This window comes from Anopheles ziemanni, chromosome 2, assembly GCF_943734765.1.
Source record: "Anopheles ziemanni chromosome 2, idAnoZiCoDA_A2_x.2, whole genome shotgun sequence".
Classification (NCBI taxonomy): domain Eukaryota; kingdom Metazoa; phylum Arthropoda; class Insecta; order Diptera; family Culicidae; genus Anopheles; species Anopheles ziemanni.
Genome location: NC_080705.1, coordinates 93,815,432 through 93,830,956, shown reverse-complemented (window position 1 = coordinate 93,830,956; position 15,525 = coordinate 93,815,432). Strand labels below are relative to the sequence as shown.

At 48.0% G+C, this 15,525-nt stretch overlaps 2 protein-coding genes across 3 annotated transcripts; one reads left to right on the top strand and one right to left on the bottom strand.

Annotated features, from left to right (window-relative positions):
• The first annotated feature begins 2,736 nt into the window (after positions 1-2,736).
• Positions 2,737-4,992, top strand: LOC131284443 (uncharacterized). Of its 2 annotated transcripts, none has more exons than XM_058313312.1 (7): positions 2,737-2,903; positions 3,031-3,214; positions 3,305-3,407; positions 3,538-3,744; positions 3,840-4,084; positions 4,192-4,593; positions 4,681-4,992. In XM_058313312.1, exons 1-7 carry the CDS (start codon positions 2,745-2,747, stop codon positions 4,905-4,907), a joined length of 1,527 nt encoding a protein of 508 aa, XP_058169295.1. In that variant the 5' UTR covers positions 2,737-2,744; the 3' UTR covers positions 4,908-4,992. The 2 variants fall into 2 exon arrangements, with proteins under 2 accessions (XP_058169295.1, XP_058169288.1); XM_058313305.1 differs by having other exon boundaries at positions 3,013-3,214.
• A 258-nt stretch (positions 4,993-5,250) lies between these two features.
• LOC131294803 (hornerin) lies at positions 5,251-12,264 on the bottom strand. Its single transcript, XM_058322848.1, has 5 exons — positions 11,894-12,264; positions 11,579-11,814; positions 11,412-11,508; positions 8,825-9,478; positions 5,251-5,521 (listed from the first exon to the last, which is right to left on the bottom strand). The coding sequence occupies exons 1-5, from the start codon at positions 12,262-12,264 to the stop codon at positions 5,251-5,253; spliced, it is 1,629 nt and encodes a 542-aa protein (XP_058178831.1).
• Between the last annotated feature and the right edge of the window lie 3,261 nt (positions 12,265-15,525).

The following is a 15,525-nucleotide window of genomic DNA, read 5'->3' as shown; positions in this document are numbered from 1 at the left end:
AATCTTTTTTTTTTCCTCAATAAATATTTCCCACAAACTAACTTGAATTACGGCATGGGAGGAATGTGCATGAAGGGCAAAATAAGTCACGGGGGGTGTTCGGTCACAAAGTTTTCCATATTTCCAAGTGCTAAAATCGATCGTACAAGCGTTTAGAAGGCTTCCTGCTGGTGGACCGCTACTGCAAACCGAAGAAACCGTACCGTTCTCGTACGCCAGAAGTCAGTCTGCTGGTGTGTTGGCCACACAAAGTTTACCGTTGGTGGTTCAAGTTGAATATATATATTCATGCGACCAAGCCGCCATATAGAATTACAAATTCATAATTTACCATTCCGTGTGCCATTTTGCAATGAAGTTCCGATTGTTTATTCTCCTGGCGCCGTTGTTGGTCGCACTGTACCACTTCAGCGCACGGCATGGTCGAGGGTTCTATGTTGTACAACGTTGTCAACACTATCCAGCAATTCAACACTCCACGCTGTACGATTTCATTACACAAGTTCCTCTGGCAAATAAGGTAACGAACGGTGCGTGCGGCAGAGTTTGTCCGTGGTGTGTTGGTGTTTTACATTTATATTGATTTCTGCGGGCTTTCCGTCGCTCCGCGCGGGGATAGTGGATGAAATTTGTCACCTTCGTCGCCACGGACCACAGGCCAATGGGAGCGGGAAAAACGTACAAGGTCGTAATTGGTTGGTAACACTGAAGAAGTAAACGTACAGCTTGGAAAGTTGGTCAAAGTGTAGCGATGAAATATTGTTCTTTCAGAGCCACATATCCTCGTGCTGACCGTGGCGGAGTATCATCCAGGGGAGTACATCGCACTGGAGTCGGCGGACGGTGGTAACCTGGAAGGTCTAAAATTGCGCATTTTGTTACGCTTCGCCAGTGCTGGCTTCCCCGGGCGAGATGATCATCATAATCCACCTGAGTGCAGAAGGCAATTTACGAACCGAGTGTCCACGAAAACATCCACGACGGAAGCCAAATTTCCATCGGTTGCTAATGGAACCGAAGGATATTCCCCCGGTGCGGCACCCGGAACCACCGAAGTGCAGCAGTGCAGCGACGAGTGCCACCCAACCGGCGGCTCCAGTCTGAGTGTGCAGATTTTTTTCCAACATAAATCAATTTTATTCCAGGTGATTATCATCCATTTTCGGGAGGGAGGGAATTCGTGGGAGATCTAGTTAGTGAAGAGGGGGCCCAGTTCCTGGTGGATATGATTATCTTTCGGGCTGTATTCTGCTGCACTTTGCACTTTCATTCCATTCTGGAACTTGATCAAAAAACGATTGAACTAACGTCTGCATTTTATGGAGAAACTGTAATGGATGACGTCGAATAGTCGTCAATTTACGATTTACGAACTACACTGAGATTCGGGGAGTAATAACGAACTCTTAAATGCCGTTAAACATAATCCTGTGAGGATAGCGCTGTAGGAACTCGGTTTTGTGGTCTACCACAAGTCGAAGATACATTTATGAATTTTCCTTCCCTTTTCACAGAACACCATCGGTTCCATATTACGGTATACGATGGAACGCTATCTGAAGCACTCTCTCAGCAATCTGGGTCACATTCTGCCGCATATCGAACGACACCGCGGTATTTCGTTGTGTTGACGGGGATGCTGGCTGCTGCAACATCAATCCACTTCCAACCCAAATCATCTCATCCGCAAATTCGCAAAGTCCTTCGGCCGTGCGGATGCCTCCTGCTCGTGTGTGTGCGCCGCTTCTAAATCCATTCGGCCAACGGGTTTTCGGTTGGTCGCTCGAATCGGCGCACCAACGGGAACGCGGTCGCGTTGAACAATCGCTGCAAGTAGTCGGTAAGTTGCTGAGGGGGCGAAGATAGGGAGAAATAAATGTTTACCATTACACTTCAGAAGTAAAATCGCACGTGCGCTTATCGTCGTCACCTTCACGAGCCCACCGATATCGATACCGCGAACCGACGGTGGCGCTAGCGTAAGCACCAACATCACTAGCATCATGAACATGCGGCATTCACGATCTACCATCGTCAGACTTTTATTCGTGACGCTTGAAAACGGTACCTTCGCCTCTCTACTGACATCTCTGTCCTGTGCCAGACATTGGATCGAAATCTATATTAGTCACACACAATTTGTTTGGCTCCATATAGTAATTACTCTGCTTAGTCCAGTGGTCGTCAAAGTTGCTTGACTACCGTCATTAGTAAAACGGAAACGGGGGGAAAATTAAACCTTAAATTACTACGACCTTCGCTGTAGCATCCATCCGTGGTATGAAAATGGTTTTATCACCAAGCGCCAATTTTAACATCACTACCTCAAAATTGTAATCGTGATTTTTCGCTGCAATCGATTGAGAAATGATTTGCGAAAATGTTGTTCCTAACCTTTGAACCTCTGGTGTGAGCTTTGCCGAACACTGGGTTAGTTCATGGCGATATCGATCACATCAACCCGTGTGTGTCATTATCCGGCGGAACACCTAGACGCGATTGTATTCACTGCATTCAGTCCTTCGCGTCCTATCCATACTATCGCCCTTCGGTTCGCTTATCAAAAGGTTAGGTAAAATGTGTGTGAAGTCATATACGCACGGACGGGCGGGCGGAATCACCGATATGTGTCTGACTGTTATCGTCGTGGTTGTGGCTCATCGAACGCGCCCCGATAAAGCAAAGAATGGACCGTATCGGCAGTAAGCATAGTATCGTCTCTGCGCAAGCAGCAGGGGTCCGAAATGGCACGGGATGTGTCATACGTGTCGATAAAATCACGTTCCAAGCCGGTGATCTTTGTGCACTCATTAGTTTCGAACCGGTTTACGCGAAAATATGGCATCCTCTCGCTGTTGCTCCTGGCAACGCTCGGCGTGCTCTTCTACCGAAGGGTTCTATTTGTAAGTACGGCAACGAGCCAACTCATTGCCGCTCCGGGTTGTTATAAAAAATCCCCCCCGCCCACAAGCGCTGGCATGTTGGAAATTAAAACCGTATCTATACACCCAGCCTTGTTCCGTTTCGCAGCAAAAATACATACACGAAACACTGCCGCTGTATCAACGATCCGTTTCGCTGGTGTTTGGAAACGAAAGCTGGGCGCAAAAGGAGAACGGAGCGGGTTGGAACGACCGATGGTTACCGATAGGTGATCCGGAAAAGAAATTTAAGATATATTCCGCCTACTTTGATCCCCGGCTGGAGATTGTTGGTGAGTACCCCACCACGGTTCCACGGAGGCTACATGCTTGTTTTACTAAACGGTGAAAGTAAAAAAAAGGAAAAACGTTGTTCGTTTTAGAATCGTACGTTGTTCCCGATGGCTTCCTTCCGTTCGGTAGTGTTCGTATATTTGCGATATTACCGTACAAGGTACGAAAATCGGATGTCTTTTGCAACTTTAGGTAAGTTTCCCAAGTGTGCGCCCTTATCGCCAGCCACCTGCCGGAGTGGCGAAGGTAGCGTAAAAGGGCACGGAGAGTTAGCATATCCGACACCGTTTTCGGCCTGATAAGGCTCTCTCTCCCCCGGTAGGTCCGATAACACCTTTACCGCGCAGCATCGGGCGGACGAGGTGGAGGCGATACACGAGCACTGGAACATGGAGTTTGCCGCTACATATGTGATATGTAAATTGGCCGGAAATGTCAGCAAGCGTACCGCCCGGTTGCCGGATGAGGTAGCTTTAAGCTATCACGATGAGCCTAGCATGCGTGAAGCCACCACGTTCGTTCGCATCAAGTGAGTGTTGGAGGGACAACAAAGAGGTGATACACAATTCCAGCACCTCATTCCGTTATCTTTCATTCAACCTACCCGCTCGCCACGTCACAAAGGTACCCCACGGGAACGGATATGCTGCATCGCGCAGCTCCCCCCCGGTCGCTGGCCGTGTGTGTCGGTCCACTGCATCATGATTTTTCCAACGCGCTGCGAGTGGTGGAATTTTTCGAATACTACAAACTGAATGGTGCCGAACGGTTCTACGTGTACAACAAGTCGGCCACGGCAGAGGTGAATGAGGTACTCCGGCATTACGAGGCCAGCGGGTTGGTCGAGGTGTTGGATTGGCATTTTGAAGGCAAGTAAAATCCGTTTCCATCACGTGCGGTGGTGCCCAAAACGAATCGTTCAAGCGGAAGCTCAACACCAGTTCCATCTTCCACCCAACTCGAAACTATCCGACAGGATACGCGTTCGAGAGCGAACTGCGGTATGAAGGCATCTTTGTGGCGCTGAACGATTGCCTCTACCGCTCCACGGTGGCCGGTGGCTTCCAGTACAGTGCGATTGTCGACTTCGATGAGCTGCTGTTCCCGGCCGGCGATGAAGAAACGCTGCTCGAGTACCTGCAAGCAAACGACCGGTACGACGTACACTCGTTCAACTTTCAAGGTGTGTTTTTCTACGATATCTACCCCCCGGACTTCTCTCGTGTACCGGCGTGGGCAAACAATACCTACCTCTACACCGAAGTGCGCAATGTGCGGACGAAAAACCCCCTGCTGCACCACAATCGCAGCAAGTATGTGCTGAAGGGTCGGAACGTGCTGGAGGCAGGCAACCATCAGGTGTGGACGGCGGTCCGAGGTACGCATCTCAAACTTGTAGCCCGTAAGTTGTTGCGCACGTCAGACATCAAATGATAACTTTCTCCCAACGTCCGTATCGCCGCAGATACCCGCGAGTACCCCGTTCCAGAAAGTGAAGGATTGTTGATGCACTACCGCGACGGTAACCTTGGTTACGATTATGAAAATATCGTGAGTGATAATCGCATCCGCGACCGTTTCGGATACACGATTTGGCGTGTGGTGAACGACCAGTGTGGGCACATCTTCCCCACGACGGGAGTGTGTCCGCTCGGCCCTGTAAACTATAAGCAGACTGGATCCGCACAGTAGCAGCGCAAAACAAACCAACTACGTGTTAGAGAGCTTTGTTTAAAACTTTTATTTACGAATTATAAATTAGTTACTGCTTACTGTACTAATACTGGAGGGAAGGAAGGTTGACTCGAATGTGTTGTTACCACTCCGGAAACTGCGACACATGTGCGCTTTTTTTTCGCTAGTGTCCGCGCGGAGAGCCTGAGAGTTTCGATGCTTCCGCTTCTATCGGGTTGGTTCTTGGTCCGAGCGTCGAGGCCATACATAGCGTTTGAAGCCGTTTAATCCGTGTTCGCGTCCGTTCTTCTGCTGGGATCACCGGTTGCCGTTTGTCCAGTTTGCAGCTGCAGGAAGAGACTTATGCACTGCGATCGATGTTTTGTGCGCTCGATTCGGAGCCGGCATTATTAGTCGAGCTAGGCTGCTCCGGCTCAGTGTGGGCGTTTTTCGGAGCGTTCGATTCCGGTTTGGCACGGATGGCGGTGTCATCGTCGTTGTCGTTGTCGGTCGGTTTGTGGGCCGGGTCCGTGGGCACCCGATTGGCGTCGTCGCTGCCATCGGCCCGGTCCATCAGGTAGCTCGTGTCACCTATCGCCGATGATGGCCTCGGACGTCCACCATAGGCAGTGCTAGCAGGGGAGAGAGTAACAAAGCTCTGCTTTTAATGGTTAGGAATTTGGGGCGTGCTCACGTGGACGAGACAAAAATCTACTAAAGCTTTAAGCGCAAAATGACAAACAGAAAAACCAGGATCCACCGAAGATAGTATCCGGTTTGCTGCGAATCGATACGTCGGTGAAATCCGAAACTAAATAACCACCAACTCGATGGACACGCATTGCTTTTTCTCCATCAGTAGGTTCAAATTAAAATGGCTCTTTTTGTGCCGCTGGGCGGAACGAGCATTCGGATAACATCGAACTAGCTCGAGATTTATGGTGCTATAAAAAAAACCCCACTCAACGGCAGCAAACGCTGAAACCGGGGTTCAGGACCTGATAACCGAATCCTGAGGCAACCAAATACCATCATGCTGACATCGTATGAAATTAATTCCACAAAGCTTTGCAACACCACCGATGCGACCCTCTTTTGAAACCGTTGCCTGTGTGAGAAGAATTTTCGATGAAGGATGGATCGGCAATCGATTGAATAAGTTTGAAAGCGAAATTCGATTCTTTACAAACGATTGCACACATCGCCTTTTACTTTCATGTCGTCGAGTGATGGGATTCTTCATCGCTAGCAAGCTTCCAACGAAGGGACAGGATTTTCAACCCATTCTTCACTGTAAACCGGAATCAAACGGATCGATAGTTGCGAAACAATTTTCCCAGCGACAACACAATCCCCAACCGGCGGGTCTATATCGCTGGGGATTTTGTTTTCAATAAACTTTCTCCCTGTGCTTTTTCTTTGTATTTTTTTAGTATTTCTTCAAGGAAGCTGACCCGTCCACAGCTGTAAGCCAGCGAGCTTTATTTAAAGTATGAGATAAGAAGTAGCGTAGGAAGCATCCGGCGGATTTTGTGGATTTGACTGGTGGGTTCCGCCTGCGATGAACTGCTAACACGAATCGGAAATCGAAATATGGAAACGAAAACTTTCCCCTGGGTCCCTGGTGCTTCGATAGCAATTTAACTTTTGCAACGTGTTTTCCGTGCCACACTTTTGCCATCACATGTAAATCGCCGACGACGCGTCCCGTTGGTTGGTGGCGAGAATATATGTGAGTGATAGGGATCCTGAGCTGGTTTCGTGGCTGCTACATTGCTGCACGCGTACGTATATCATGGCTCTCCGGGTCCAATCTTCCACCAAGCACTTTGGTAAACAAAATTGCTTTGGAGACCTCTCGTGCTCCCTTCCCTCCCGGTTGGGTTGACACAAATCGAGCAGGATGGGCGAAAAAGATGAACGGAACTGGGGTAGCACACAACCATAACGAGTGGGCATGTCCTGACCATTTGTCGTTGCTTGGTTTCCGAGCACGGTATGCTGCAAGCGCTCTAGCTATAGGACCCTGCATTTTCACACTCAATCCCGGTAGGATTGAGTTGCAGCTCAACACACTAACAGATTTACATGCTGCTTCTTGCTTGTATGCTACAAAAAGCTTACACTTTCCCTAGCCCGAAGCAGCCCAGACGTATCAGGAAACAATTGGAGAGTGGGTAGGAAAAGAAAACAAAGTTGCTAGAGTCCTAGAGAAGGTCGGGGAGGGGGGAAAGTGATATTTAAAGGTACGAAGCAGGGGGTTGCATGGCGCATTACCATTCATAAGAGAGTGCGTAAGGCAGAGGAACACGGTGTTCTTATGGAACTAGTAGCGTAACGAACCATGACAAGTTACATGCTCCAAAGCTGGGTGACACTTGGGAACACAGGTATAAGAACGGAGTAATCCTTTCCGGATTGAACGAGAATAATCTGTCCGTCGGTCAACAAGGGGGGAACCTGGTTCGGTCGAGAAGTGAAACAGTACTACCGGTGCTTCTGATACTATTTACCAAATAAATCACAATGGCCTGATGTCGTTCGTTTCCGTTTTCCTTAGCTGGTTTTCTTCGCTTCGCAACGGATTTAGCTGGTTGGTGGCAGGAACAACGCAGTATACATGTTTGGAAGACAAATTACTATGTTTATCCCAGCATCACAAGTAAATAGACAAATCGAGTCGAAGTAAAAGTGAATGTACAAATCCCTATTAGGACACCTTCGCTAGCACCAGATCTATCGATCTGTAGAAGTGTATTGTCGGAAAACGAAACGAATAAAAAAATGTACAGTTATATTTTAAACGGATAGTTTCGGGCTTTGGTGCAGGATGTGACTATAAATTCACCTTTCTCGCAAACACAGCATTCCCGTAGCAATATGAAACATTTGGTAGTAGCACAAAGTAGGCGCCCAGCCGAGGCAATTGCAGCGTCAGCATCACGCTCACACACACACTCGCTGGCCTTTTTCTCACTCGTGGAAAGAATCGAATCCGTGGGCTTCCACGTACCACCATTGCAACGTGTGCACATTTTCTCATTATCCTTTTACTCGCCGGAAAATATTCCTTCACATGTGTCGGTGTGTGCTTCTCCGGGGGTGCAAGTGCTTTGACGCTGCAGCATAAATCTACTTTTTTGTTGTTGCATGTTGTGCAGTTTTTTTTTTTCGGGGGGTGCGAAAAAGGAATGAAAAGCACTTTAGCGCTCGCTTTTCCCCTTTTGGTTTGCAAGTTCGGTTTGTGATTTGGGTTACTCCGTTTCCGTTTAGTGTGCAGTATGTTTATGTTCGTGTGTCTGTTCGTGCTGTAAAGTTAAAAATGCAACCGAAGGCGGAAGGTGAAGGGGAGATGATGGAGTTGAAAGTTTGTTTTCCCCATTTTTTGGAGTATACTCAATTTACCTTTTTGTGTGTTTCGATTAAATTTTTGGGAACAGGGATTTTGTGAGAGTTGGAAAACATGTACTGGTTCAATGTTGTTTTTCTAGCTCTGAAAAATTGGAAGTACTGTAGTACTTTTCTCACGTTTTTTATTTTTATACTCGCCTATGCAATAAATTCTTCTGACAAAAATCAAAGTACCATAACTCATGCATGGATAAGTATAATCATCAGAAATGACGACGTTAAAACAAGTTAAGGCATTGGAATTTGTATTGGAATGTATACTTTAGATTGATGCTGCTTCAAGCTCCTTTTTAGAATGATTGAACATGAGTTTTCCAGTTGCATGTTTACTTTACTATCAGTTGAGAATGCAATAACATGTAATGAGATCTACTAACCCCTTTGAGACCCTTCAAGATTCTCATGAAATGGATGCTTTAGCTATTGACGTGATGGTATTATTTACAATGAACGTTCCCATTTCTCGATAATGACCCGGTGTTAGCGCACCTGTGACCCCTTGAAAACATTGTTCGAATACTTACCTCTGATGGCGACTGTCCGGTTCCCGACGATGGTCGCTGCTGCCCCCTCGGTTACCGCCGTACGATGATTCGTGTGCGGACGCACCACCACTTCCACCGGGATACTGGCCCGGGCCTCCTCCGCCTCCGGAATGCTCTCCGTACGATACCTGAGCACTACTGGCGTGGTGTTGGACACCGGTCGGGCCGCTGCTCACGTAGCTCCACGTTCCGGCAGACGATGTCGGTCGACCGTGGCTTCCACCGGCTCCGTCTCCGTAGCCCGAGGCCGCACTCGGTCCCGATGGACCGTGGCCGGAATGGTGATGGGGCGACTGCTCCGGGTATCGGTTTCGACAGCAGTTGGTGCCGGAGTCGGCCGGCGGCTGGTAGTCGGGCCGATCGGGGCCTCCGTGATGCTGGTAGTCCGGCCGATAACCCTGATGACCGCCACCGACCGGTCGATGAGCCGGCTCGTGGCCACCCGGGCTTCCGTAGCCCGATGGGGCGGCAGCCGGTTGGGCTTGGACATGGTATGAGGCGTGTGCGGAGTACGAAGGTGACGATGATGGCGATGAGGGGGACGGTGCTGATGGTGATGATGGTGAGGAGGAGGTCGGGGGACGACTTGCAAAATAATAACCACGTCCAGAATTATCAAAACCAGATATTCCTCTGGGGGTTGAAAGGGCGGATGGTTGGTAGATAAAAGTTTTTTTTTATATTTTTACCTCTACTCTGTTGCAATTTTGGATGCCATTCTAGTTTTGGCGCGAAAGCGGGTGCGAATGGTTAATGATGTGCGATGGGAAGCTTTTTATACCGAATCGATTGTTCTTCCTTCTACCCTTACATTTTTGTCCAATAAATAAAGTTAGCTAACTACTATTTTGTGTTCAAAAAAATGTTTGAAATTGATATGGCAGTGCTTTTGCGATTACATTCTGTTTCTATCTAACCCTTCTCCATACTTTGGAGGTATTCAGAACTTCAATTGAAAATAAAATAGAAAAGTCATTTGCTTTTCGACACAATATTGTCGCTAAAACATGTGATTGACGTATCTAACTATCTTTGTATGCAGCATGCAAATATCCATAAATTGTCCTCCAAGGCAAAAGCCGGAAATTCGCCATCAATATGATTATTACGACCATTATTATTCGGCAGATTGTTTGCTAAATACTTCCTATTTTTTAGAACAAATCCGGAAGCAAATTCGCTGGAATTTGTCGGTGCGCAAATTTACAGCTTCCTGTCAAAAGCTGAACAACAAGCTACCAAACCGGAATATGATGATATCGAAGCGAACACACACTCTATATATGGGAATGTCGTTGAGGTGATTTATGCTTTTTCATTAAAAATTACATCCATGGAGCTGGGGGCTCGATTGCTCCCGCAGCATGGAAATGGAAGGGTGAAGTTGTCGCAAATTGCGTCGTAAATCTTGAAGATTTCAATAATCTTTGAATTGGCAGAGGCGCTGCACAAGCGGAAATATTATCCCTGTTCTCTCGTTCGCCCTTCGCAATCGAAGGCTTCTGCTTATGCACATATTCTTCTGCTTCCCTGCCCTCTCCCTGACTATCCGGAGTTTGTTGGAGATTCCAAAAGGGAACACTTGTGCAGCAAAAGCCCTTATTGGCGAATGAGTGATTTATGATGCGGTTTTCAAACGTGAGTGTGTATTCTGGTGGTGTGTGCTCTGCCCGATAATGTCATATGCATTAATCTGCATACGCAAGGTCCTCCTCCATTTTCCGACCGCACGGACTCGGGCGTTCCGGTGGAAAACAATCACCTGTGCTCTCTCTACCTTGCCATTACCATAACTGCATGGTCCGACCCGGTTTCCGGTAGTTGTTTGCCGAGGGCGGTCTTGATTGGGTACGGAATGCACCAGATCAGATTTTCTCAATCGCTGGCTTTTCATGGTGCATGTCATTTTTGGTTTTTGCAGAAGCTCGCTATTTAATATTTTTCACTCTGGTTCACGTAGAAATCAAGGTTCAATTCTCTGAAGCAATAAGCACCGTCCGTTTGGATGCCCTTGCACACACACACACACACACACACGCACACACATACAGGCTCAGGCTTCTTTTTACATTTCAACATACACATTTATTTACTCTCATAAAGCGCAAGCGGTCAAGCATTACTGGTGGTATATCTTGTGACAAGGTTTAAATTAGTTATGGAGGTAGTACTAGCGGCAGAAGTAGTAGCGCATCTTGTAAAGGGTACATCCTAGGACGATGCTAGGATGTTTAAGGCGTTAGTGGACATCAGCAATAGCATGCGGATCGCCGATACTGGGCAGCATGCAATTATGGATTCTTCTAAGCGGGGGATGTATTGACTATTTGCTTTGTGGAGATCGTGGATATGCGCAATGGAATTTTGAATTCTATGTACATTGTGACTTTCCCCTAATGGGAGCTGGCACTGTTATACCGATTGAAAGTCACTGGCTAGATAGAAGATCGTTAGGAGCTGGGACTCCCATTGCGCAGTCCATCGTGGAATAGTAAGCTCTTGCGGTAAAAGCGGCTAATAGTAGTAGTAGTTGTAGTAGTTAGGGTAGTTGTAATGACGGTAGTACCTGTAGGTTTGATCCCAGGGGCGGAAATTCTTCTGATCGTACTGTCCTCCGTAGCTCATGCGGTCTTCATAATATCCCTGCGGTTGGTAGTAGCGATCTGCAGGGTGGAACGAAGCACAATTGAAGCGTGGCTCAATGGACACTTGTTATTTCTAGTAGTTCCTTACCTCGACTGCTCATACCGCCGGCACCTCGTTGCGTCATGTAGTACTCGTACTGTGGATCCAGATTGTCGTAGCCATTCCCGCGGTAGCCGTAGCCTCGCATCATCTCCGGATACTGACCCATTCGGCTACTGCCAGGATCGTAGAATCCACCGCCGCCGTTCATGCCCATCCCCGGGTAGCCATAGCCTGGATATCCGCGATCGTCCGGACGTTGCATATAGCGATCGTACTCGTAACTGCTCAAGGAATCACGAATGGTTTGTTAATCTGTAAGGTCCCGGAGGTTTCCGCGAGTCCTCCTGAGCCACAACTTACCCCATCATGTAGGCAGGCTGTCGGTAGCCACCACCATTGTATGGCTGCTGATATCCGGCGCCACCACCGCGCATCCGATCGTCAAACACCTCCGGACGGTAGTACCAGTTGCGATCGTCCTCGATCGGACCCATGCCGCTGTAGTATCCGACGATTCCGCGCCGCCCATAGGTGCGCATGTCCCGCTCGTACCCGGGACCACAGTTGGAGCAGGCCCTTCTGGCGTTGTAGTCGTCCCGGGCGCTGCGGTACAAACTTCCAAGCGACGTGCTCGAGGAAGGTGGCGGAGGTGGTGGGGGACCACTCAACAGTTTGCCCGAGCTGACCGTGTTTTCGCCGGTGGCCAAGTGCACCAAAGCCACCGCCAACATGGCAACCACTCCGGCAGACTGGAAACAAGAGCATGAAAACAGTTTCAAAATGGTTCCGTTCGGGAAAAGTGATATGGAAAATGCAGTACACGGCACGCGCCAACTTTTCCACCGCAGCGCTTTTAATCCGATGCAAATGATAATATTTGCATAATTCATTCGGTGATGATATACTTGTTGCTTATTTACATCACTGTGACTTTGTGTTGTAGTAGAATGTCTTTGCTTTAGAAATCATCTTCTCCAGATTCTGAGCAAAGGTATGAAAACTGTCTTTATCCCTTAAAATGCATTAAATGAGTTTAAAAAGGCCAACAAAATGGAATTCTTTTGATCTAAGTTCTGATCTAACTTTATGGTTAAATCATATGCCCAATGTTTCGTAAATAGGTTATCGAAGGTAATTTTCCGCAATTTTCCGCCGCACTCATCCATGGTATGTTTGTTTTACAAATGAAAACTCATACGTAGCCCGCGTTAATGGGCATTAACCAAAAAAAAAAAAAGTATTGCAATCGCCGGAAGTGTCGTGACCATGATTGCATCAAAATCATCGCGCACAGCAGAGAATAGGTTCTACTAATTCACGCAGCCCTCGAACTATTCGGGAGTCACGGTAATCACGTGCTCCGACCATCAATGTAAAACGTCCACAGATTCTGACACACACACACACACACGTGTTGTTTCGCTCATTAATGATGACCAGCACCTTCTGCCACCCGGTTCTTCCCATCCTTTCCGGCCGCTGTTCCGCGCGAACGTATCTTTGCATGGTTAATAAAGCATAACACAATCGACCGCGTTGGCGTTCGGTTACAGGGCAGGAAAATACATAATTTACAACGTCCATTCTGCATCGAAAGGAGGAGGAGATGGAGGGGTGGGGGGGGGAGCTAGTTTTGGGGCGCTGGAAAACGGGGGCCATGTGGTTTCACGTAATTAACTATGAAAAGGGTTCACCGTGAGTGACCCAATATTTTTCGGGAAAAAATGGACGGAAACCGACGGTGTTGCCACGTGCTTCTCTATTGGCAGCGGCATTTTTCAGGGCTGTCGAATTTGGTTCCGTTATGGTTAGCGAAAATGTTGTAATGTCTTCTGCTACCATATAGTTTACGTTAGAATATAGATCATCCGGAGCTGAAAATGGCGTCAGGTATGTTGGTTTACTTTCAACTCAACTGTTGAACAGTTCGAGTGAAATCGCTATGGTTATTGATTTCACTTATTCTATTACTGGTACGCATTGTATGCATAACTGTGCCACGCTGCGATTGTGTGCATTCGGCCAAAGTAACGCTTTGTATTGGCGTTCGTTGGAAAAACCACCGTTAGAACCGGAAAAGTGCGTGCATTCTCTCGAGTGCTGCTGCTGCTGCTGGATGCTGTGCGACTCTCTATTGCACTTCCCTACCCGGAAGTGATGCAAAATGCAATTTATGTTTCGTACGGAGGAAAGGCGCAACGGAACCGGGGAAAGCGAGCTAGGAGGAGACAACAATTGGGTGTCGCAATAGAACAACAAACAACGCGGAAAATCGCTGTACCAAAAGCGGTGGAGAAGTGCAATGGAGGGAGGGAAAGGGAGTAGTATTGAAAAATAATCGATTTTGCGCTCCATTTATTCCATTCTGCCCTTCTGCTGCTAACCCCGGGCTGGATGTTGGAATGCCGAAAGTGCATGTGCATTCGGTGGAAAGTGTACGGGTGAAAATAGAATCGAATAGAAATAACTTATTCCAATCCACACGCGGACGCGCGATGCCACACATTAGAGAAATTTCCCCGAACAAAGCAAACATTGGCGAGCGCAAAACAAAATGTTTTCATACACCCACACGGATAGGAAACACACTCCAATACACTGAAACATGCACACACACACACACACGCTCAAACATGAACACGCGTATGTTCTATTGCGAAATAAATAATTCTGCTCTACCCATCACTCTTTTGGGCGTCAGCTTTAAGCAAACAAAAAATAACTGTTGCACTTGGGAAACCCGGGGGAGGACCGATGATGCGTTGGCACTTTGGAAGCTGGCGAACATCAGCAATTTTCACCCGAACAGAAAAAAAAACGAAATGGCCTCAAGTCACAGGAACGGGAAGGGTCCTGGCGCTGGGGGGGAGCGATAATCTCTGCGTCGTTGGTTTGCTATTTTAACGCCTCAAATTGAGTGGCAATAAACTGCAATTCACTTTGAAGAACACCAATTTCACAGCGGGGGGAGCGAAGGTACTTCGGGGTGGTTTAATGCTTTTGGCCTTTTTTGGTTTTGCGGTGGGCTTACCTTCAACATGATGTTGCACGCACGCAGATTAAAAAAACACACACACACAATGTCTATCGGCGGGGAGCGAAATCAATCAACACGTTCTCGCACTAACCACCACTTAACTTTACGGTGGTGGCTTTCGATGGTGTACTTTAGTGTCACGATCACTGCACGCCCGGTTGCATCGTATTTTTCCGGCAGGATTTTTCTTCTTCTCACCCGAGAGCCACCTCAACAGTAGGCACTTTGTTGCACTGTTGGGTCAATTCTAGTTCGAGTTGTTGTTTTATTTTCAGAACTCTGTTTGTGCACTCCAAGGAAAAGCACTTGCAACCGAACACCCAAACCGAAACTGTCCGTCACCAGCGACGGTCGACTGTGGAATCAAGTCAGAACTTTCGTGGCCGAACCATTTTATATAATACTCTCTTAATTTGAGCGACGGTTCGGAGGCTTTGGACGCGGCCAGTTGCGTCCAACCGAAGCCTGGCGAAGGGGCGAGGGCGCCCGCCTTCCCACATTCGTTCTCCCCAGCTTCCCACCCACCCCCATCCCACCGTATCTATTCTCTTCGCGTGTGGAAAGCATCGCCACGATGAGGAGGTGACTGTGACTTTTGTTTCATGCCACTGCACACCAGAATGTGGCGGGGACTGGTGGGTGGGAGGAGGGGGTGGAAAAAGAGACTGTGCAGCAGCTTCCAGAGGCCATCGGTCTCACTCATAATTAGCTTCATACACATACACATCGTCACTTGGGGGCGGCCACCGGACTGGACACCGGGAGTAGTAGGAAAATAGTTCATCAAAACCAAGCGTTTGGCTCCAGAACCTAAACATGCGGAGGGGGAGGGGAACGAAGAGGGGATGCGTGGAGGACACATTGTGACAAGTTCACAGACCGCAACTAGTCACCCCTCGCGGCGCCATACCCGACGCGGTCCGCGGTGTACATTTGCCTCGAGCATGGAAAATCC